General features: G+C 40.9%; 2 protein-coding genes across 2 annotated transcripts in view; both read left to right on the forward strand.

Moving 5' to 3' along the window:
• The first annotated feature begins 817 nt into the window (after positions 1 to 817).
• Positions 818 to 2,741, forward strand: LOC309451272 (uncharacterized protein). The gene is made up of 4 exons (XM_082074859.1): positions 818 to 962; positions 1,087 to 1,226; positions 1,887 to 1,955; positions 2,334 to 2,741. Exons 1-4 carry the CDS (start codon positions 947 to 949, stop codon positions 2,544 to 2,546), a joined length of 438 nt encoding a protein of 145 aa, XP_081930985.1. The 5' UTR covers positions 818 to 946; the 3' UTR covers positions 2,547 to 2,741.
• Positions 2,742 to 3,253: 512 nt separating this feature from the next.
• The window catches only part of WDR36 (WD repeat domain 36), a 33,157-nt gene continuing 13,902 nt past the window's right edge, over positions 3,254 to 22,508 (forward strand). Inside the window, exons 1-14 of the mRNA XM_082074148.1 lie at positions 3,254 to 3,433; positions 5,037 to 5,064; positions 7,950 to 8,050; positions 8,540 to 8,657; positions 9,545 to 9,677; positions 11,095 to 11,149; positions 11,964 to 12,096; positions 13,971 to 14,146; positions 14,722 to 14,842; positions 16,972 to 17,037; positions 18,011 to 18,094; positions 19,577 to 19,731; positions 20,858 to 20,972; positions 22,230 to 22,395. Of these exons, the coding sequence (XP_081930274.1) occupies positions 3,287 to 3,433; positions 5,037 to 5,064; positions 7,950 to 8,050; positions 8,540 to 8,657; positions 9,545 to 9,677; positions 11,095 to 11,149; positions 11,964 to 12,096; positions 13,971 to 14,146; positions 14,722 to 14,842; positions 16,972 to 17,037; positions 18,011 to 18,094; positions 19,577 to 19,731; positions 20,858 to 20,972; positions 22,230 to 22,395 (1,598 nt within the window). The 5' untranslated portion in view covers positions 3,254 to 3,286. The remainder of the gene's footprint in view (positions 3,434 to 5,036; positions 5,065 to 7,949; positions 8,051 to 8,539; positions 8,658 to 9,544; positions 9,678 to 11,094; positions 11,150 to 11,963; positions 12,097 to 13,970; positions 14,147 to 14,721; positions 14,843 to 16,971; positions 17,038 to 18,010; positions 18,095 to 19,576; positions 19,732 to 20,857; positions 20,973 to 22,229; positions 22,396 to 22,508) is intronic.

The raw sequence follows: 22,508 nt of genomic DNA on the forward strand, positions 1-22,508 counted from the left end.
CCGCCGTCCCGGCTGGGGCTTTCGCAGAGGCTCCTGGGGCACTTTCCGTGAAACACTTTCGCGGGACCCGGGAACACCTGATGGGGACCGTGGCAAAGGCGCCGATGTCGTTCCTCCTCGGAAAAAGGGTTCCGGGGACTCCTCGGGGCGAGGGAGGCAGCGAGGCCATGCCTCCTCTCACCAGCCTCTCCCAGTACCCCGGGCATCCTGGTCACCCGTGTCCGGGCTAGCCGGCTGCCCCGTCAGCTAGGCTGTCCCCACGGCAGAGCAAGTCAGCCTCTGCTGCCCATCTCGCCTGCACTCCCTGCAGTCTGCGCAAGCGAAGGGGCTCCCCGGGAAAAGTGGTTTGTTGGGTAAAACGTTCATCTTCGAGAAAACAAACAAATAAAAAAACAGCCAAACGAAAACACCACCACCAACAATAACCTGTAGGCGGTATAGGGAAAGGACCACCCGCTCCCGCGCTAGCGTGTTAAAATGACGCACTAGAGATGTCCCCTGCCACCTCAGTTTGGAAGATATGAGCGTCCAGCCCGGGTGGTCCATCTGCAGGTGCCCTAAAGCATTTTGTCCCGTCTTTGGGAGAAAACCGCGTGTTTCTGCAAAAGTCCACACTGAAGGTGGACCCCACGCAGTTATGGGAAGGGCTATTCACACTTATTTCATGCAAGACTGACTGTTGTGGAGTTTATTGTTTGCTTTTGTTTTGTTTTGGCTTTGGATGCTGCGGTTGATGATTATTCATTATCCCGGGTTTCTTTTTGAATCCGTGACACATCTTCAAGTGTGAATAATTATTATTTACAGTTCTGGAAAGAGGTGCATGAGACGTCCAAATGAGCCCCGGTTATGGAATTGGAAACCTTCATTTCCGTAGGCGTACAGGTACATATATGAAGCCAGCAACGACCTGAAGCCGAGCAGGAGAAAAACGTGTAAAGACACCATGTATAATCACAAGGGTAACCAACCAGTTTTTCTAGTGCTCCCTAAACACCAGCATCCCTCTCTTCAGACCTGTCCTCCGTGCCTTGTCGAGTCACGTAGCGGTGCAGGAGAATTAACCTTTGACTTTTTCTTACACAGTCTTTTGTGGCTTGATCATCTTTCTTGAGATCGCCGATTTACCGCGGGGATCCACCTACAATTTCAGCCTCTGTAACCACGACGAGATACAAGAGGATCTCCTAAACGTTTTGGATCCACACATGACCTTTGATAAAGAGGTTGGTTGTTTCTCTGGTGGCATCGGAGGGAAACTGTCGGGACGGCACTGCCTCCACGATTTTACCCTTGACCGCTGCTAGCTACTTTCTGAAAATCTCGATTAGCAAGCCAGGCGTCGGCTAGTTTAGTAAACCGGTGCCTGTGAAACCGGACGGGGAGGTTCTCTTTTATTAAAACGGGCTTCGCTGGAGCTGGGACTGGCAGGGACGGAGAACAAGAGCCCGGGCGGCTGCTGCCAGAGCGCTACCCGACCCATCCCGGCGCCTTGCAGACCCGCCCGTAGGACTGAGAGTCGCTTGTGTAATGCTTCACCGATGCTGAAGATGGTGTCACGGTTGCAAAGGTGATGAGCAGTTTAGAAGCTACGCGGATGCGCACCGGCGTGCAGCAGAAGGATCAGGCGGCGGCTTTCGGGGTGGCGGACCCTGTGGGCAGCCCGGCCGCGGGCTCAGGAGAAGCAGCACAGCCTGGCACCGGCTGCTCACCGCCGCCGCCGCCCGAGTCCCGTCGCCGCGCACAACCTGCGCGGCCCCGGGGGAGAGTGGCGGCGCGCCGGGTCAGTAGGGACGTCCGTTAACGGGATGTCCGAGGCGAGCAGGCGACGACGACGCCAGGCGCCGTGGCTTTAACGAGCATTCGCTTTTGTTGTTTCTCTCCAGGAGCTACAACTCGATTTTCACACCTGCGAGGACGCGCCTCCCCTGCCGGCCGGCCTGCAGCAGTCCGAGGTTCGCCCGGGTGCACGCGTCCCCCGGCGCTTACGGGGCATTCCCTTTCCATTAAAAAAAGAAAGGGAGAGAAAAAGAGGGAGAATGGGAAGGAGCGGATAAGAAAGTGGAAAAAAGGGGGGAAAGGGTGGAGAGGGAAAACGCAGAAAAGGAAGGAAAGATGGGAAAAAGGGAGAGAAAATAAAAAAACGGGGTGGGAGAAAAAGGAAGGAGAGCGGGGAGAAGGGGGCGGGGATGGGGAGCGAGCGGGGGGAAAGGGTGGGAAACCTTTTTTTAAGCATGCGTGGGAAGGCGCTGAAGGGAAAGAGGGTTGAGGGCTGACGGCTCCGGCAGGGCTGGGGTCGCGGCGCGGGGCCATGACCGCCCGTCTGCCCGCAGGACTCCCGGCGGGCGGAGCGGGCGGGCCGACTGCTGCAGTGCGCTCTGGAGCGGGCGTGGGGCTGCGGCCGCCGGCCGCCGCTGTGGCGCAGCACCCTCTCCATCGTGCAGCGGCACTGCCCCGGCTACCGGCCGCCACAGGTGGGTGCGGGAGCCGGGGCGGCGGCGGGGCAGCCCTGCCGCGGGGAGCCCGGGACGGTGCCGGGACGCTAACGCGTGTGCGGTGGCAGGGCGGCGCGGCCGGGAAGGCGAGCCGAGTCCCGTGCGACGAGAGCAGGGCCCGCGAGCTGATGGCGGTGTGGAGAAGCTACATCAATTTGGGATAGGGGGCTTTTTATTTTTTTCCCCTCTATCGGACTTTGCTGAATATTTATTGCCGCCGTGCAGTCATCGCAACGAAACCATCCTGCGGGTTGTCTTTTGTTATTTTTTTTATATATAACTTATTAAACACAAAACACCTTGGGAAATCCAGAGGTTGTTGGTGTGGGTGGCCGCGGGGCGGGATGCGCCGCTGGAGGCCGGTTCCGAGCGCTCCGCTCCCGCTGCGTCGGGGCTGCCCCGCACCCGCAGCCTGAGCCGGGCCTGGTTCTTTGCGAGGGGGGGGAGGCGAAAAAAAATGAAAAAAAAAGGAGGAAAAAAGATCACTCGCGGCTTTGGGGCTCTGTGGACGCGCTGGCGGGTGAAAGCCCCTGCATGCGCTGGCACCGCGCCCGCCGGGCTGGCAGCGCTGACGCTCCCGTGCGCGCCTTGCCGGGCCACCCGCGTCCGGAGCGGGCACCGGGGACAGCGCCTCAGCCACGGAGCACGGGGCCGCCAGGCACCGCCGCCCCGGTAGCGGAAGTGGCGCGGCGGCGGGGACAGCTTTCGGCGGAGCACCGGGGCGGGTGGCCGGAAGCGGGCGGGGGGGTGACACGCTTCCTGTGCACGGACGGCAGGCGCGTGCAGGCGCGATGGCGCGTGAGGGTGGCGGGTTGTTCGCCGGTTTCCGCGTGCTCGGCCGGTTCAGCGGCCACGTCCCGCACGTGCTGCGCTACCACGGCCGCCACCGCGAGTTCTACCTGGCCACCGCCGTCGGGCGCAGCGTCCACACCTACAACGTGAGTACGCGGCCTCCCGGCCCTCTCCCCTGCCTCATTCCGTGGCCCGCGTTGGGCCTTGGGGAGGTTGGGGCCCCCGGGGGCGACCCGTCCGGGCCCCCGCCTCTCCCCTTCCCCGCCCCTGCCGCCGCCTCGTTGTCGTGAAGCGGGAGCGTGTGCGGAGGGCCGCAGCGCTCGTCGGCAAGCGGGACTGCTCGGCGGTAGGAGGCGGAGGGGAAGCTTCTGAGGGAACGGGCCAGTTCCGCCTGCGCGCGGCTGTGCGGCCCGGCTTCTGCAGCGCGGCCTGTCCGCCGGGCAGAGGAGCAACCAGGCGCTGGAGCTTTTTCTTCGTCGCTGGATAAACCAGATCTCGCCAGCGGTTTGCCGTTCTGAGAGGCAATCTGTTAGGTTGTGTTAAAACTTCTGCTGTTTGGAAACTGATGAGCCTAATTCAGTTCTCAAAGCGAGAGCTTGTGAGATTGATTCACTTATTGCTGTATCACAGAATCACAGTATGTTAGGGATTGGAAGGGACCTCAAGAGATCATCTAGTCCAGTTCCCCCGCCAGAGCAGGAACACCTAGATGAGGTTACACAGGAATGTGTCCAGGTGGGTTTTGAATGTCTCCAGAGAAGGAGACTCCACAACCTCCCTGGGCAGCCCTTTCCAGTGCTCTGTCACCCTCACCGTGAAGAAGTGTGTTCTCAAATTTAAATGGAACCCCTTGTGTTCCAGTTTGAACCCATTACCCCTTGTCTTACCATTGCTTGTCACCGAGAAGAGCCTGGCTTCATCCTCGTGACACTCACCCTTTACATATTTATTAACATTAATGAGGTCACCCCTCAGTCTCCTCTTCTCCAAGCTAAAGAGCCCCAGCTCCCTCAGCCTTTCCTCATATGGGAGATGCTCCGCTCCCTCAGTCATCTTGGTTGCCCTGCACTGGACTCTCTCCAGCAGTTCCCTGTCCTTCTGGAACTGAGGGGCCCAGAACTGGACACAATATTCCAGATGCGGTCTCACCAGGGCAAATAAAAGAATTTTCAGTGTATAGAAATATTAACAAAGACAGAACTGAATAAAGTGATTATGTTGAACAGCAGACTGCAGACAGCACAGATCTTCCTGTGCCTCTGTGGTGGTCTGTTAGTGTTCACTCTTGTCAATCTTGTCCACAGATTTTGAAATATAATCATCATTACTGGTCAAAGATGAACGTAATTGAAGCAAATTCTGTGTAAACAGAGATAAGATAATAACAAAGTGTGGTTGTAGTTCGAATAAAGTTGAAGGAGAGATAATGTGAAAATTTACCCAAGCTCTGCAAGGTGTCTAAATTTGTGCTTCGTTTCCTGTGCATTAGCGTGAAGTACATCAAGAAGTGCAACTTACTCATGCTCAATGGTTGTCTTTTGGCAAATATATTTCCCCATTCCTTTTGACTGCCCTCTGTGGGTTTTCCAGTAGATACTGTTGAAATTGAAGATGAATATTTTTTCTGTATTGTGAGACTTAAAAATTGATTTTGCCATCTAGGTTGATTCCTAGAATTTTGAATTTCTGTTTATGGCAAATGCATTGCAACCCATTACTAAAAATATCTTTTTAACATTATCATTGCAGGTGAAGAAGCTTGGTATTGTTGCTGTGAGTAAGTATGCGCAGATCATTCATTCTTGATTTTCTTTTTTTAACACGTCTGGCATCTGCACTCAATTCTCAGCTCAAAAAAGGAAGATTAATTGTGTCAGTATTTACACTGAAACATGTTGAAAGGAGTCTCAGAAATATTGAATATCAATTTGGGAGTTGGACTGCTGTTGCAACTGTAGCTTAGTTCTCATAGGGATATACCTTGTGAACCTCCTGTGCTTGTCATCTTGTTCTTCCAAGAGCACCCCTAGGCCTTAGGGAGTGAGCAATGAATAAAGCTGTCAATTCCAGATCCCTTTTTTGTTGTTGTTTTTATAGTAACTAGAAGGCTACGTTACAGGAAGAAAATAATTACAGGAATGAAACAGGTGTGGATGGGACTGGAAGTCTTCAGGGAGTGTTAAAAATTGGCTGGACTGCTAGATACAAAGGATTGAATTGATGGCTTGACATCCAGTTGGCAGTTGGTAACAGAGTGGTACCCCAGGTGTCAACATCAGGGCCTGTGTTGTTCAGCACCTTTGCCAACAGCCTGGCTGATGAGACAGCATGCACTCTTAGAAAAAACTTGTAGATGATACTATGTTAGGGGGAGTAGCTGACACCCAGAGTGGTGCACCTCACTCCAGGGAGATGCTGCAAAACACTAGGCCTGGGCCAACATAAACCTTGCTAAGTTCAGCAAGGGCGAGTGCAGAATCCTGCACCTGGGACAGAACAAGCTGGGAACTGACTGGCTGTGTGGCTTCTTGCTGAGAAGGAGCTGGGGCAGTGCTCATGCCAGGTTGAACGTGGACCAAAAATGCAGTTACTGTGATTAAGGCAAGCCGTGTTCTGAGCTACATTAGGAATGCTGCCAGCAGATCAGGGCAAGTTGTTATTCTTCTGTACTTTGTGCTGATGAGGCCATATCTGGACTGCCATACCCAGTTAGTGTGGTTCTCCCCTTCACACCACTCCCATTTCTCTTTTAGGAGGGAGGCTGAGGAACTGGGGAGTGCCAGGGGCCTACAGCACTCAGTATGAGGGGAGTCATTGAAGTAACTGGAGTTGTTTAATCTCACAGAGGGAAAGATATGGGGCAATGTAGAGGCAGCCTGTTACCTCAAGGACAGTTATGAAGGTGACAGACCTGATTTTGTGGTGGTAGACAGAGTAAAAAGGGGCAGCAGCCACAGTTTGCAGCTTGAGGAGGTCACAGTGGATGTCAGGAAAAATGGCCCTGACTAAGAGGGAACTGTAGTACAGTGTAGAGCTTGACTGATCTCCTTCTCCAGAAGTTTTCAAGACTCAGCTAGGCATAGCTACAGTTAACCTGATGTAGTACTGGTGATAGTCCAGCTTTGGGAGGAGCTGGATGGGAGCTTAAACTAGATGATTTCCAAAGGACCCTTCCATCTGACATTTAGATGATTCAGTGAGATGGTGCGCTGTCTTCAAAAGTAGGTTTACTTCTGTATACCACAAAGTTTTACACAGAGCTCATAAAGTAAAATATTTTTCATTAACAGAGCACCTATAAACTTGAGAATAAATGTCACACAACCGGGACTAGAGCTAAAAGATCATCAGTGGATAGTTTCAGAGCTAAACACATTAATGTAACTTCTGGTTTCAGTTTACAAAATCATAATAACATTGTATATTCTGTGAAATCCATTTCGGTGGGCTACATCTTCTGACAGACATATTCATTTAGGGTTTTTGAGAAACGGAGGTGTTTCCATACAAAATTGTGATTGAAAAAAATAAACGATGTGCCTCTGTGGTGTTGTTGGTTTGTTGATGTTATGTGGTTGGTGCTGTGAACCTTTAGTTGGGTATGCCTAAAACTCTTGGCCTAAGCAGACTTGCATACAGCTTGTGTGGAGTACTGGGTATCTGTAACCTGATTGTAGACTTAAGTTGCTTCAAAGGCTCTATGGGAAGGTGTCTAAGGTGTTCAAACAAATGAAACCTCTCATGAAGTGCAATGTTTTTCATTTTCTTAGTTTAGTTCTTTCCATTGAAGCTGTGCTGCAGTACAGCAGAGGATACAGGATTCTTTGTGTCTGATAATAATTCGTAATACGAAGCATTATTGTGGGGAATGCATGTTTGATCATTTGTATCATAGGCGTACTCCTACAGTGACTGATTTTTGATCTAATATTTCTCTATACAATCATTAAGGGCTTTGTTGTGCATTTTTATATTTCCCTAGATTGAGAGTACTTTTCCCTAGTGTATTTTTTCCAGTTTTCTACCATTTGGGACCATACCAGCAGCTTCTCAATGTGATCTGGAGCTTTGACTCTCTTGCCATCTAAGCTAGTAAAGCAGCAGATCACAATAAATAGTAGATAGTCTTTCTGAACCAGTCACAAGGTGGAAAATGAGATCTGTTCTTAGAGCGGTAAATTCCTGGTGTCTTTAGATGTATTCAGGAAGTGGGTGCAGGAGTGCGTCCAGGTCAGCAGAATGACTTCACATAATATGCAATTACTAATGCTGAAACTTTGATTTATCATCTGTCTTTCCAGTACAGTGGGCTGTGGGGCTCCGGTAGTCCACGGAAGTGTTATGTTGGGATAACTTCTTTATAAGCCCCCACAAAACTAACGCATGCTTTTACTTACCATGATAATTCAGTAAGTTGTAATAGTTTTTCAACACTTTGTCATCTGTCAATCTGATGTTATTTATGTTGTTTTTACCAGCGTGATATTGTTTACAGTAGTGTTTTAATTATCTGAAATGTGTGCATTTCTCTAAGAAATTTAACAGAACATTCAACAGGAGAGCTTTCTTGGTGGGTCACCATGCTAAATAAATACACTGTCAGATTTTCTCTTCTGTTATGAACCTGAAACTTGTTGAACTTTTCTTCTGTTTGATTAACAGGTAATGCTTTGCCACAAGACATTACATGTTTGGCAGCAGACCGCATGTTGATATTTGTTTCATATGACAACATCCTCCATGCTTTTGCCAGGAACAAAGAGGTTGTTATTAGTTTACTTGTTGGTTAGTAGTACAAAACGTTGTGTAGTGTTTGTTTTTCCAATATGGTTAATTTTCTACAAACATCTATTTTTGCAGATGTTTGGTACCTTCAATTTTAGGAAACAAAAACTGTAGAAGAGGGAATAAAACACGTAAAACAGGGGAATGTAAGAACAAATTCTGTAATGGTCGACCTGTGTTTTCTATATTAATTATAATAATAAAGTGGTTACTTAAAAGATAAATTGATAATTCACATAAATTTATTAAAAGTAAACTAAATAATTACAAATATTTAGTTAAAATATTTTTGCCAACAGTTTTAAATATCAGAGGAAATGATGTGTCTTCTACTTCAAGTTGTGTGGCATTTCTATGTATTTTATTTAAACTTGTTGCTGATGTGTTAGTGGTCCTCAGGTATTGTGTTAACGTGATATGCTACCTGAACAGCTTATACTGAAAACATTTCTATTTTGAAATTGTAGGTGGTTCATACGTATGAAGGTCACAAAGCAAAGATACACCTTCTGCAGCCTTTTGGTGATCATGTTATCTCTGTGGATGTTGATAATGTTCTTATTGTCTGGAATATAGAGTCAGAAGGTAAGAGACACTTTATTTTTGTTACTACTTTATAGGATAGCATTGTTAAGCATTCAGTAATTTTAGAAAAAGGTTTTTTAAAATGCACATGTTCAGAGTAGTTTATTCTTAAAAAAGAAAAAAGAATCCTTAAGAGATAGTGCAACTTAAACAGTCATCTGAAGTCCTAATCCTGCAATAATTTTTCATGAATGGATCCTGCAACATGTGCAGAGACCCAGCAAGGTTCCATATAGGTGTAAAGAAATGTGCTTATATGGAAATGGCGATTTAGTGTTCCAATTTCTGGGAAAGGCTGTGATACAGCAGCTTTGGCACCATCTCTGAAATCCTGTAGTTCCTTGATATTTACCAGTCTGGGGAAGACGAAATTCTTAAAAATAGTCTTTTGATGGTGTCAGTATCTCTTCATGCTTTTGTAAAATACCTTATGAAATCCTGCTTCAGTTCCCTGAATCTTATTCTTTAGAAAGCATTCTCATTGTTTTGACTAGTGTAATTCCCTGGATGCTGGGTTTCAAAAGTGTCTGCAAACAGGGTTTAGAGATTTGGAGTTGCTATAACAAACAAAAGCCATGCTAATCAGATGAGGTGTTTTGCCTAGGCAGGAGCAGGAATCCTTCAGAAAGATATAAATCGCTACCATTTTGCCAGCATTGTTGTGCTAGGCTTATAAGAAAAAACTATACCTTCAAGCCAGCAGATGTTGTAATGTAAACAAATTTAGCGTGTCCTGTTACTTATTAGCTAATCCTTTAATGCAAGAAACGCCACTTATGAGATTTGTACAGGGTAAACATCAGTTCTGCCTTTACATTTGCAAAGGGTGACAAACCTGCAGATTTATAGGGGCAGCCACACTAACACAGTTTCTTACTTTTTTCCAGAGGAGTATCTTCAAGTGGATTTTGATAAGGCCACTTTTGCAGTTTCTGCAATTCTGCATCCCAGCACCTACTTGAATAAAATTCTCCTTGGGAGTGAACAAGGAAGCTTACAGCTATGGAATATAAGATCCAAGTAAGATTCTTAAAAACTTGGATATCATTCATGCTTCAAGTAGTTTCATATGCAACAAATAATACTTTTAAGGACAGTAGGTTTTGAATATGATATCTTTTAATGAGTCCTTTGGCACAAGTTTTCACTTGGTCTGTCTCCAGGAACAAAAAATGCTGCTGCTCCCTGAATGCTGATGCCTTTCAAATTGCGTGTTGTTTACTCTCTCTGCAAAATGTCAGGGATTGTTCAGGAATTCTTGTTTTTTTTCTTTTCATTTCTTGGAAACACGTAGCTTTCCCATTAAAATAATTAAAATAATAGTAAATGCTTGTTTAGGCCTTCTACCTCCCTTCTTCCAAGCTTGATTTTTTTTTGTCCAAGGAATTGCTGGCAGGTAGTGTGGAGGTAATTACTAGCATTTGATCTTTGTACTCAAAAAGGAGATGTGCAGGCATGTAGTTGTCTCTCATGAAAGTTTGAGCTTCAGTGAACTTCTTTGCATGTTAATGTACATACTTCAAATGGGTGTTAGTTTAACCTGCATAGTTCAGTGTTTTATTTTCATAACTATTGTATATTTAAATGATGTCACTGCTGTTTTTTATGTTTCATATTCTAATGTTTTGGAGATGCCATATATGTTATGTAAATCAAGAAGCAGGAATAACCTACAAATACAGAAAAGTAAATATATCTACTTATAGTACTCTTACATCTTTTCAATGCCTGTTGCAGCATCTGAGATGCAATACATCCTAGGTGAAAAAAAGTCTTCCTTATATGACTTAGTTTCTCTTCTAATTGTGTAAAAACGTATGAGACTGTTACTACTCTTTTAGCAATGTTGCTGTGTTAAGCAGTTTATATTTTTGGTTGATTGTTCCCTGCACAGATTATTTTGTCTGTAGGCATGGGCATAATTAGACAAATACATTGAAAGAACTGAGGTTTGATGATCTTTGGCAAGAAAGGAAAGTGAAAGGTGGTAACACATGGCTGCAAGCTCTCTTAAGAGTAACAACCTGTATTTGTGGTGATGGAATAGCTTTATAATTCTGTCTGTTCTTAAATACTGTCTTCACAATTTCACCTTTAATAAGTACTGCATGGCTGCATTGTTGGTGGACAGTCCTACTGCATGTTTTGGCTGTTACCATTTCTGAAAGAAACAAGATGAGGTATGTTTATAATATGCTTTAGTGTCTTCATTTGCAGAAGTTACTCTGCAAATGAAGGATTTGTTTTTATTAGAAGTTGGACCAAGAATGCTTTTTTATGTTGATGTTAAGAATTTTGAAGAGGTGTGTTAAGAGCAGAAACGCATGGGGAGCAACTTTTGTAGAGAGGTTTTCCTCCCTGTTCATATTATGTAGTTATGTCACCTTTGAGGTAATGAGGGTTAACTGATTTATGCTTTTCATTTATTTCTTTCCAGCAAACTCTTATATTCATTTCCAGGATGGCACTTAAAAGTCACAACTCTTGAACAAGTTAGTATTTGCTATATCTTTTTTTCTGACATCACTGGTCAAGAATAGCAAGCAAAATAATGTTTAAAATCACAGCAATAAAGATGGCTTGTATTCTGTATGGTAATTTTAATAAACCTCTCTTGAGCATTTTAGACATTGAAGAGAGGTAGACTTGAAGGCTTAAGATCTGCCTTTCCTCTAGTCCTAGTTCTGCTGCATTTAGCATCTTAGCTGTTTTGTGTTCATCATGTCTGTTGTCTTTATTCACTGAATGATGTAATGAATTCACAGAAACAGTTTATTTTCAAGTCTCGTGTGTATCATGTAATTTCCATTGCACTGGTAGCTTTTTGCTAAATTTATTTTGCTTTGGAGCTTAATCAAATGTAGATTTTGCTGGTTCAGTAAAAGATTTTATAATTGTATTTGCTGTAGTTTTGTAGATATAAAAATTAATTAAAACTCATCTGTAGCATTGATGACAGCTTTGAAAATGGTCTGCAGTTGTCCTGGATAAAACTTGTAAACATGTCGGTGTGTGGAAGGGTGCATAGTAGTCTACCAGCTGTTTTCAAAGGAGTTTCAAAGGAGTTCCAGCTTCTGGGAACAGAATTGTTTCCTCCAGTGGAGACAAAGTGCAAAATCTTGCATCTCTTATTTTTTGTTTAGATTTATCAGTTATGTGTCAAGGTAATATAGATAGAAGGTATTATGCAAGTTGCCTTATTTCTTTACCGTTTGTCCTGGACATTATTTTGTATGTATAGATATTACTAGTGTAGCAACAAGCTTTTCCTTTTTCATTTCAGTTGGTGTTCAATTTTTCTTGCAGGCTCCAGCAGTGGATGTTGTTGCGATTGGTCTTGTATCAGGTCATATAATTGTACATAATATTAAGTTTGATGAAACTCTGATGAAATTTCAACAAGACTGGGGTCCCATCACAGCAATATCTTTTCGTACAGGTAAGTCTTAGCATTTTTAGTGAAATTATGTATATAATCACTAAAACTAAAATGCGTTTTGATAAGTCATTTCAGAAGCAAAATTTGGGCTGAGAGTTTTGGTTTTTAAGTGCCACAGATAATCTAGAAAATTTACCAATAAGTGAGGGAGATCATGCGTCTTCATCATAGTGGCTGTTTTATGGTGGTTTCTTGTGTAGTGACTCAGTGGACAGGAAGTGTGCCCTACAGGACTCCTTTTTCAAAAAAAAGAAAGACAGTTTATGTTTACAGGGTGCCAAGAGCTAGCACAGTACAGAGTTATATCAGAGTTAGTGCAGAGTAATGAGTACACTGGAAGTTAGTATCCAACACTACTTCTCAGTAGTGTCTTTCCCAGAAAATGGAACATTAAATCGCATTTTCCATACAAGCACATTTCTTTACACGTATATGGAGCCTTGCTGGGTCTTTGCATGTGTTGCAGGATCCATTCATGAAAAATTATTGTAGGATTAGGACTTCAGATGACTGTTTAAGTTGCACTATCTCTTAAGGATTCTTTTTTCTTTTTTAAGAATAAACTACTCTGAACATGTGCATTTTAAAAACAAAGTTACAATGTTCATAGTTGAGTGACTACCAAATAGCTGTTACTAGGGTACCCTGTTTATATTCAGAGCTTTTTTTAATCTAACAAGTGTCTACTAATTACTGAAGCTAGTTATTTTAATGTTGATCGTGCCTACAGAGCTGTTGATATTGAATCTAATATCTTATTTGAATAGACAAAACATACTAATCTTAACAGAAAATAGATTTTAGACCCCGTTGAGGAAGAATGCTACTGGAGGGGCTTGTGGAAAGACTTGAGAGAAATGGAAAGAGTGCCTTTTTTGTCAGCCATTTAAGTTGAAATGTTAAAAAGGTTAAATAATTTCATTACCTGCTTGAATGCGTGGGTTTCAGATGTTCTCTAATTTTCCTCTCTTCCTGTCTTTATAGTTAGGAAGTCTAGTGTAAATATAACCTGATTGTTTTGAACTCATGTACTCATGTTACTCTTTGAGTAAATAAAATGAACTTGGCATATTTCAGTATCTGGGAAGCTTTACTGGAAAAGAAAACCCGAGGACTGTCTGGTTTAGTTATCTATGATGTGTGTAATTGCAAATGGGAAACTACCTTCTTCTTTGGTTGGAGTGAAAAGATTGTTTACCAGTTATGCATGGTATTTGGTGGACTTTTATCTGGATATGATATTTTAAAACTTACTTGAATATTTGGAGTATGTTTTTAGGAGTTACTATGATGTGTTTATCTCCTTAATATTAGCCAGGATAGAGCGAATAGAACAAAATTAGAAATTCTGTGAATTGAGATTTTAATTATTGCTTAGAATGATTGAACAAACCTGTAATCAACTTCTGGAATTTATTTTTGCAAGCTGTTGAGCCAAAAACTTTAGAAGACTTTAAAAAAGAACTGATAACTTCTAGAGTGGTGATACAATAGCTCTCACATCCTGAATTGTGAAGGCTAATAAGTTTGGGGAAGAACCTGGGGTATAGAGTACCGTTTGAAAATGGTACATGTACAATATTTCTTGTGCTTTCAAGCAAAACATCTAGCATCAGTTGCTGGATGTAGATACATTTGTTGTTATCTGATATGAAAAAATCCTGTTTTTATTGTCAGTGAACTTTGTTTCTTTTCTGTGTGAAATACTAGAATATTTCAGTTAAAACATCTTATTTTTAGATTCAGCTTGAGATTTTTTTTTTCTTGTGATTGTAGCCTTTTCTTGCCTTAGTTTTAACATTTGAGAAGTCAATAAGGATAATAAGCAAACCTTTTGAACTTCTTTTTTTTTTTTTTTTTTTTTTTTTGAGCAGATGGACACCCGGTCATGGCAGCTGGTAGCCCAATTGGACACATTGCTTTGTGGGATCTAGAAGAGAAGAAACTTATGTGTCAGATGGAAGATGCCCATTCCACAGCAATAGCTGGTATGTCGTTTGTCCCTGGAGAGCCACTTCTTATTACTAATGGTGCTGATAATGCTATACGGGTAAGTTACAGTAGCTGCTGTTATGTCTTTTTTATTCTCATGTTGTCCTCCAAAGTGTAAATTTGTAGTTCAGATTGAAGCAGCAGTTCTCAAGTGAAACAAATGCAACAAAACTCAAGTTACCAAAGTTTCTGACTTTGAGTCGATCTGTAGTGGGGCAGTGTAAGGATTTACTATCATGTTGTCATTGCTTCATTTATTGCTTTGTGATAGCCTTGAAGAACAAAGCTTTGGACCCACTTTTCGAGAACTACACTTTGTAGCCTGGTGTACTATCTTAAATCTTGGAACTATTTTTATAATGTTCTTGGTTACGAGTGGTTGCTGTTGATAAAAATCCCTTGTGCTGCATGTCCTCTGATGACATTAGCTTTCTGTGAAGCACAATGAACAGCAAGAAGCAATCAGCTGCTATGGTGGAAGTTTCCAGAGTTTTAGGTTCAAGGATGAAAGCCAATGTGTGAAGTTTGCTGTGCCAGCTCCCAGCTTTGCCTGTTCCACTGCCAAGAGGTGTAATTATTGGCAGGGCAGTGTTTATCAGCTTTCTGTTTCTGCTTTTCTTTTGTGGGAGACAGGTGTGGATTTTTGATGGACCTGGTGGTACAGGACGTGTATTGAGAAGCCGAATGGGACATAGTGCACCACCAACAAAAATCAGATACCATGGGCAAAATGGAGAGCAAATTCTTAGCGCAGGTATGAATTCTCATTCTTGTTCTTCAGTCTGATTTTCTGCTGTAATAAACATGCAGAGCTAAGTGTCTTTGTTTTATTAATACAGTATATTGTGTTTCATGTGTTAGATATGTGTATTTTTGAAACATAGTAAATGATTCATGTCAACAGTGTCATTTATTACTGTATCAAATTGTTTCATGGTTTCCCTAGAGGAATGTGTATCAACAGGTAGGCTGAAAAGTAGATACAAGCAGAAAAGCTTAGGAGGTACTTTTATCATCTGTATTTATGTGTTTGATGAAGAAGAATGTTTCCTTATCCCTAAGGAGCTATCAGCTGATCAAAATGAAAACTTCTAACAACTAGAGAAGTTCTGTTGTGACAGGGAAAAATAAACAGCATAATACATTTAGTAACTTAGGGGAGCCACTCCACTTTTTCCAGTAGTTTGAGCAAGGTTTGTGGGTTGTAGTGTCTTCGCAATTTGTTACAGCTCAATTGTGTCTGTAATATATACTCCCAAGGTCGCTTGTTAACAAGATATTAATCTAAAAATGTAAGAATGTGTGACTACCCTTCCTAAGAAAATAGTGTATTTAAAAATGCATAAATACACCCCTTAGGAAATTAAGTACTAGATCAGACTGGTTTACGGCCTGGAACACTTCAGTAATGGAATAATAGAGGCTCTTCACCTAATCTTTAATTACTCCCAAGTAATTGTCTACATGGGCAACATTTGAAAACATAACATTTTATTGAATATTACACCTAATACGGCACAGCAGTACACTGTGCTAAAACCACCTGTGCTAAAATTTCTTACTGGTCATCCAACTAGTAATTTGGATTCAGTAACTATTTACTTGATAGTAATTCAGCTCACAGCAGGTGAACCGTAGTAATGATCAACAGTTGCTTAACAAATTTCACATTGGCTTTGCAGTTTACTGCTTTGTTAACTGTACTGAAACATATGGAGAGGGCACAGAGGCAACCACTAAAGTAAAAAAGATCTCCAGCTTTGAGATCTGATGTATCTGCAGTGTAAGAAGACTGACTCTCTACATTCCTTTCTGAACCAGTGGTAGAACTTTGTGCAACAGAAATGAGGTAGCAATGATGTGGGGTGCCTTTCAAATGCTGTTTGCTTCCTCAGGGCAGGCATCTCCACAAACTTTCATCTTGCTCAACATTTCTCCCAGTTCCCAGTACATACATCCTGTTGTACTTCTGTATAATAGCAGCAGGGAGAGGTTGCTTGAGCACTATAATTGTTCCATTCTCTTTCAGTTTTTTTTAAGTTCACTTTGACTGATTCTTTGTTTCCTTACTTGTTTGGCCTAGTAAAAATGTTTTGTGATTCTTCTGATTTTTAAAAATCATCTCAGTGACTTTAATTTTGCATGCATTGTGCAGTTTCCTTTACTATTAGTTTCTGGTTCTGCTTTGTCCACATCTCCCAAGCAAAGTGGACCTGTTTGCTAGTTTCAAATTCGAGCCTTATGTCCCTCTATTAAAATTCCTGTTGGTTCAGTGAATGTTTGTCCCTGGGTAGAGGTGGGAAGTCCCATTAGTGTCCTGATTTACAGGAAATATGGACAACTCAGCTTTTACCAGTTTTGCTTGGGTTAGCTTACTGGCTAACCCTAGGCATAGTTCTTAACCAGCAACAGCATATGTTCATTAGACAAAGGATAAAGAAAGGAATATTGTAGTTGGTAAGGGAGTTTATGGGGCCATGGGAAAGCACTGTAAGTATTATGGAGGTATTTGCAGGAAGCATTAATAACAGTTTATTTAAGGTTTTAATCACAGAAGTTTCGGATCAGCTAGATACTGTAGTGGAGAAAGGAGTGGGGAAGAGGAATTGAACACGGAGAAGATGTCCATAAAAGTGGTGTTATTCTGATCATGTGTGAAGCAAAGTAGTTGGAATGGAATACAGACCATAGAAAATGATACTCCATTAGGACTGGTGTTTATAATGTTTCTGCATTGTTTTCCTGGACTGGAATTTTTAGGAAATACTTTATTATGGTGTTTGAGGTTTCTTAGTGTTTATCTTCTGCTTTTCTTGCTCAGATAGCTTATGAGGAAAGAGAAACTTTATTTTTGCCCTTCACTCTCTGCTAATATTTTATCAGGTCAAGATGGAACGTTGCAGTCTTTTTCAACAGTGCATGACAAGTTCAATAAAAGTTTAGGACGTGGTAAGTATTTCAGTGAAAGTACAAATATTGGTGAAAAATGCCCTAAGAAGTAATTATGCAAACATGAGGTAAAACATTAGGCCTTATTTTCACTTAACTGTTGCATGGAAACTGTTCACCTCAGTTGTTCTGCAAACTCAGTCTTTTCTGATGTGTATTAAGTGTCCGGATTTGTTTGTCTATGAAGTGTACAGATTTGTTTGTACTTAATAAAAGTATGTAGCCTAGCACTGTATGTTATTTCACTTTGGGAAACCTTAGGCATGACTTTTGTATTAAAAATGTATAAAGCAGTAGTTGACATTTCAGCATGCATAATTACAGCTTTATACCCTATTCCTCTTCCATTTAAGTGACTAACTCATTAGTTAATTCATATTTATGGACTTTAGTTCTTTTGATTTAATGTAGAGTTTAATTTAAAAACACGTTGTTCACGCAGTGCCATGGTTAAGGGACACTTTCTTGTACAGTTCAGAGAGCATGGCATGACTAAAATAATTCTTATTTTTAAAAATCTATGTCTATATATTGATATATATGTATTTAGATAGACTTGAAGGTACAGCTGTATGTTAATTGATTATATATCCTTTGCGCATAGATTTGAAATTCTTGACTCTTTGGTTATTTAAAGGGCTGGGTGTTATATATTGATTTATATAGTCATATCTGTATGACCCTGTTTTTAGCTATGATGGGGAACATCTGCTGCAGGATGTCGGCACAAGATCCTGTCTAAGTGGGTTGAGTAGTATATTTGTGAATGTAATAAGCTAGTGATATGCTCAGCATCACATGAACTTTGACAGGAACTCTATTAATAATGTTTTTAGCTTTTCAAACGCTAGGTAACATCAATGCTGTGTTAATGCAAGCCAAGTTTAATTGGAACTTTACATTTAGTAAATACTCCTTTTTAAACCATTATTCTCAGATCTAGACATGAGATTGAGACAATTTCTTTTTTAAGGTTCAATTAACAAAAAGAAATCAAAAAAGAAAGGTCTGAAGCTTGATACGATGGTACTTCCACCAATTACAGTCTTTGCTTCAGGTAAGTAGTCTGAGATACGTTATAGAGCTCATCATGTCTTCATTTTTTCTTTTAACCCTCAAGATACTACTGTTTTGAAAGCCTGTGCTCTATCAAGATGAGATTACTGAGATTCTTTCACCCTTCATGAGCTCTTGAGTGATAATTTAAAATGCCATTTTACTTGGTAAAGTTTTCTGCTATTGGAAAAAAAGAGTTTTTTATTTCAAATGTCTTTATGTTTAAACTGTCTCTTGGCTTGAAAATCTTCAGCACAGGAGCCAGAGTCTTTTGATGTATGTATTATTCCAGGCTGGAGAACCAGCTGTTAGGAAGGATGAAGATCTTTGTAAGCTGAGGAAATCTTAGTTATGGTGGTTGATTTTGATTCCCCCATTTCTTTTTTTGAGTTTTCGAAGTCAAATTTCAATTACTTTGTTAATTTGAAATTCAGTATGCAAATACAGAACCTAACTTTTTGAAGCAGAATTGCAATTATTTGCTTCATTAAAATGTGTTTCTTTAGGTTAATGACCTCCTCTTCAGACTTGAAATCTTTTGTCCTAAGTGTAGCTATTATTTTGTCTTCCAAGGATGGATGGCTGATTGTTTCGTATGTTGAAAGGTTTGGATTTACAATTTTGTGTAGCTGTTTAACTACATAAAGTGTCTATATTTGCAGACTTCAGTGGTGCAGTACATACTTGTTGCAAATATATGCGTGTGTATATATATATATATGCACTTTTAAAATTAATGTTAGACCTGCCTCTCTGATTCAGGGTAGTAGAACTACCTTGAATATGTTTGGAGACATAAGAAAACATTTATTTATGTACATTTTAATTGGAGTTGTTTCTTTTTTTGCTATATTGTCTTTGGTGAAGTGATCCAGTTTGTATCTGGTTGTTTTATTCTTTGAAGTTCTAGATATACCCAATTTTTTGGTAATGTATATATTCCAGAAAAAAAAAAAAGGAAACTTGCTCATTTAGATCACCACATATCATATCTGACTACAAAGTCTGGATACAGAGCTTTTGAGGAAGGATTTCCTTGAAAATGCAAAAAAGTGTTTTGCTACATGAAGCAGACTTAGCTCTTAAACCATGCTTTAAGTTTTTAATTTAGAGGCTTCTCCTGCCTCAGCAGCTGAAGAAACAGTTAAAAAGACTCAGCTGGAAATATGTATGGATTGAGCAGTTTACATCATTTAAGTTTAAATATGCTTTTCAAACAGCATAGACTCAAATATGCAAAGACATGAAATATAACATACAAAAAAATGCTTGTAGTTTTTTTAGCATTTTAGTTACACAAGTATGTGCACAACTGTTTGCCAGGTGATTTTTTTTTTGAGTGGTAGCCTTTTGACTGTACAACAGGAACACTAAATATGAACTGTTCTCCCTAAAACTGTTTCAGAGTTCTCTTTCTTACAATATCAGAAGAGCTATTTGATTTTAAAATGATTGTTTCTAAAAGGAGTGTGTTACATTGCAGAAGTGGCACATCAGAGTGACTGGGATGGTATTGTTGCCTGTCATCAAGGGTATATAACCTGTACAACCTGGAACTATCAGAAAACTTCCATGGGAGCTCATAAACTGAGGCCAGAAGAATTTAGCAAACACAAGCCTATTGATATATGTGCAACAGTAAGTTTATTTAGGATAATGTTTCTTCAGCATTACAGTATATGCTATTTTGATTTCTATTTGTACAGAATCAATATATTTAGGATGAAAAAACTCTATTTAGACATGTTTTAGTTGCTTTGCAAAGTGCTTTCTGCCAGCTCAGTGTCCTGCTAGCTGTTTTGTAATACATATGGTCTTAAGAAAAATGCTACATGTGTATTTTTTCCTTAAACATCCAGGTTAAGTGCACATTTCATTTTCTGATTCAGATAGATGATTGGTGTTTACCTTTAATCTGTTACAGTGATGTAGAGTTGACTATATGACTGTGAAGATAAATTTGATCTGTGAATACAAACTGCTGAGGATTTTTTTTTTTGCCAATACAGAAAAATGTGTTTCCAAATGGCTTTTCAACTTGAGCTGAACACAATGAATGTCAGATACTCAATGAAGAAGATATATATGTTTACTAAGGTTTACGAGCTTGCAAGACAAGTAGTCACTGTGGCATACTTCATATGTTAGGCATTCATACTACTGTATCTTGTGACAAGTTGTTTTTATGACCTTATGGTTAGTAGTTAAGTGGTAGACAAGATCAATTCACTTGTAAATACCTGGTTTGCTTTTAACTACTAGACTCTTTAGACTGTATCTTTCCACAGTCCTCTAGACCATTGTTTCTTTGTTTCTTACTATGTAAAGTCTGCGTGGAACTTACCCTGTTTTGAGGTGCCGTTGGCAACGTGGGCATTGAAAGAGGTTTGCAGTCAGCATGCCTGGACTTTATTTAGGGATTTCGTTTATTTATGTATTGGTTATATATGTTAGTCATTTAGGTTACAGAGTTGATACTATTAGATATGATTTCTGATGGATGTCACTAAGTATTTAATTATCCTTTGTAACTGTGCACTGCTGTATTTATTACTTGTTGACGATTATCCAATTTTAAGAGCTCCTCTCTCTACTTTTTTGAGATGTAATCTGTTGTTCTGTGTAGTTTTCCTTGAGGAAGTCTAAGGAAACGTTTTAGTATTTTGTATTCTTGGTACGTTATATATCTTATAACAACTTTGGTAATTATATATAAGCTTAAGGAGTTGTTTTCTTAGGTGTTTTGTTTTTTTCCCCTTGAAAGGCGGTTGACATTACCTCATGTGGGAACTTTGCCATAATTGGGTTGTCAACTGGACAGGTAGATGTGTATAACATGCAGTCTGGCATTCACAGAGGGCGTTATGGCAAAGAAAGAGGTAAGAATTGCTACACTTTTAAAATACTGACTCTTAACAGAACAGCGACAACTAGGAAATACAACATAGCTTCTCAATTGAATTGGGGAATTTTCAGTTTCTCTAATTATCCTACGCTGTCCTATCTTTCCTTGTAATCAAATGTAATTTGACACCTACTCTGAAGGACAGGATCCCTGCTATTTTAACATCTTTGGTGTTAGTATATATTTGGTTTTAATTAACAGAAAATTGTCAGTTACAAAATGGTTAGTGCTAAAATTAGATCCTCTGGCCTCAGCCCTTTTTGAGATAATCACATTTCTAGTACTTGGCTTCTTGTTATAGGGTTCTATCTCTGAGATAAATTTTCCCATCTGTTTTGTGCTCTTTGCTTAAAAATGAAAGAATAGTTTAGATGCATGGGAAATTGAAATTCTAAGCAAGTCCAGTTTTTTGCATATGCTATTATTTTCAGTTGCCCAGCTGCAAACTTAGGACTTAATGCCATAGTTTTCAGACTTTTCCTTTCAGTCATTGCATATGTGAGTATACATGACATGAAATATACATGTATGTTTGCTGCTGCTTCATAAGTCTGCAACTTATAATAGCGCCCTTGTGATCTGAACTTTTTTGTTGTAGAAACAAGGAGAGAGTCCTGATGAACCCTTAAAGCCTTACTGGGCTTCTGAAAGCCATCTAGCATAGCAAACATGAAGTGATCTCCTAATAACTTCATTGCCTGGTAGTGGGATGAATTTTCTAAGTTTGATTACTGGCCAGTAACTCTAGCCATAGATTAAGAAAAAAACTTGATCCAAAACCAGAGGAGCTATGCTTTGTCTTTACACTGCAGTGTAAAGTAGCCTAGGAAGACTCCCAGCCTTTGTGCCAGAACTGAAGCTTTAAATTCTGTCTGGAGTGGTTGGGCCCCCTGGTGGCATTCCATAAGTGATTCAAAAAGTCTCTCAAATTTCACATTTCAATGAAGCTCCTCAAACTGGGAGTAGAAATAAAAGCTAGTATGATCTTCAGTTACTCACAACTTTTGTGTTGTATGCTAGGTGCTTGCTTGAAAGCAGTTTGGTTTCTGTATTGATGAAGAAACTCCTAATATGCAAGCAGTCTTCTCAGGTGGCTTTAGAATTGTTTGTCACATGCTTACCATTCATTTAGTGTAGTTAGGTGAAGACATGGAACAGCGTCTGGCATTCTGCTGATTTCTATGCTATTTTTAAATTCTAAAATACAACTTTCTGTTCCATTGCTTTGCAGCACATGAGGGGGCCATTAGGGGGATAGCAGTGGATGGACTAAACCAGCTGATAATCACAGCTGGTAGTGAAGGATTAATTAAATTTTGGAAATTTAAAACTAAAGATCTAGTTTACTCCACTGAGCTTTCTTCTTCTCCAAGTGGAATACTGCTTCACAGAGACAGGTAAGAAACTGAAGCTATTTCATGTGCATATTGTTTTGCTGAAAGTATGTAAGTCTAGGATGACAACCAAATATTCTAATGAAGTTTAAATTTCTGATGCTTTGAAATACAAC

The sequence above is a fragment of the Streptopelia decaocto genome, assembly GCF_964273445.1.
Source record: "Streptopelia decaocto genome assembly, chromosome: Z".
Taxonomy (NCBI): Eukaryota; Metazoa; Chordata; class Aves; order Columbiformes; family Columbidae; genus Streptopelia; species Streptopelia decaocto.

Coding starts and splice junctions, on each gene's coding strand:
- LOC309451272 (XM_082074859.1), top strand. Junction 1,227..1,886: donor ACATGACCTTTGATAAAGAG/GTTGGTTGTTTC, acceptor GTTTCTCTCCAG/GAGCTACAACTCGATTTTCA. Junction 1,956..2,333: donor CCGGCCTGCAGCAGTCCGAG/GTTCGCCCGGGT, acceptor GTCTGCCCGCAG/GACTCCCGGCGGGCGGAGCG.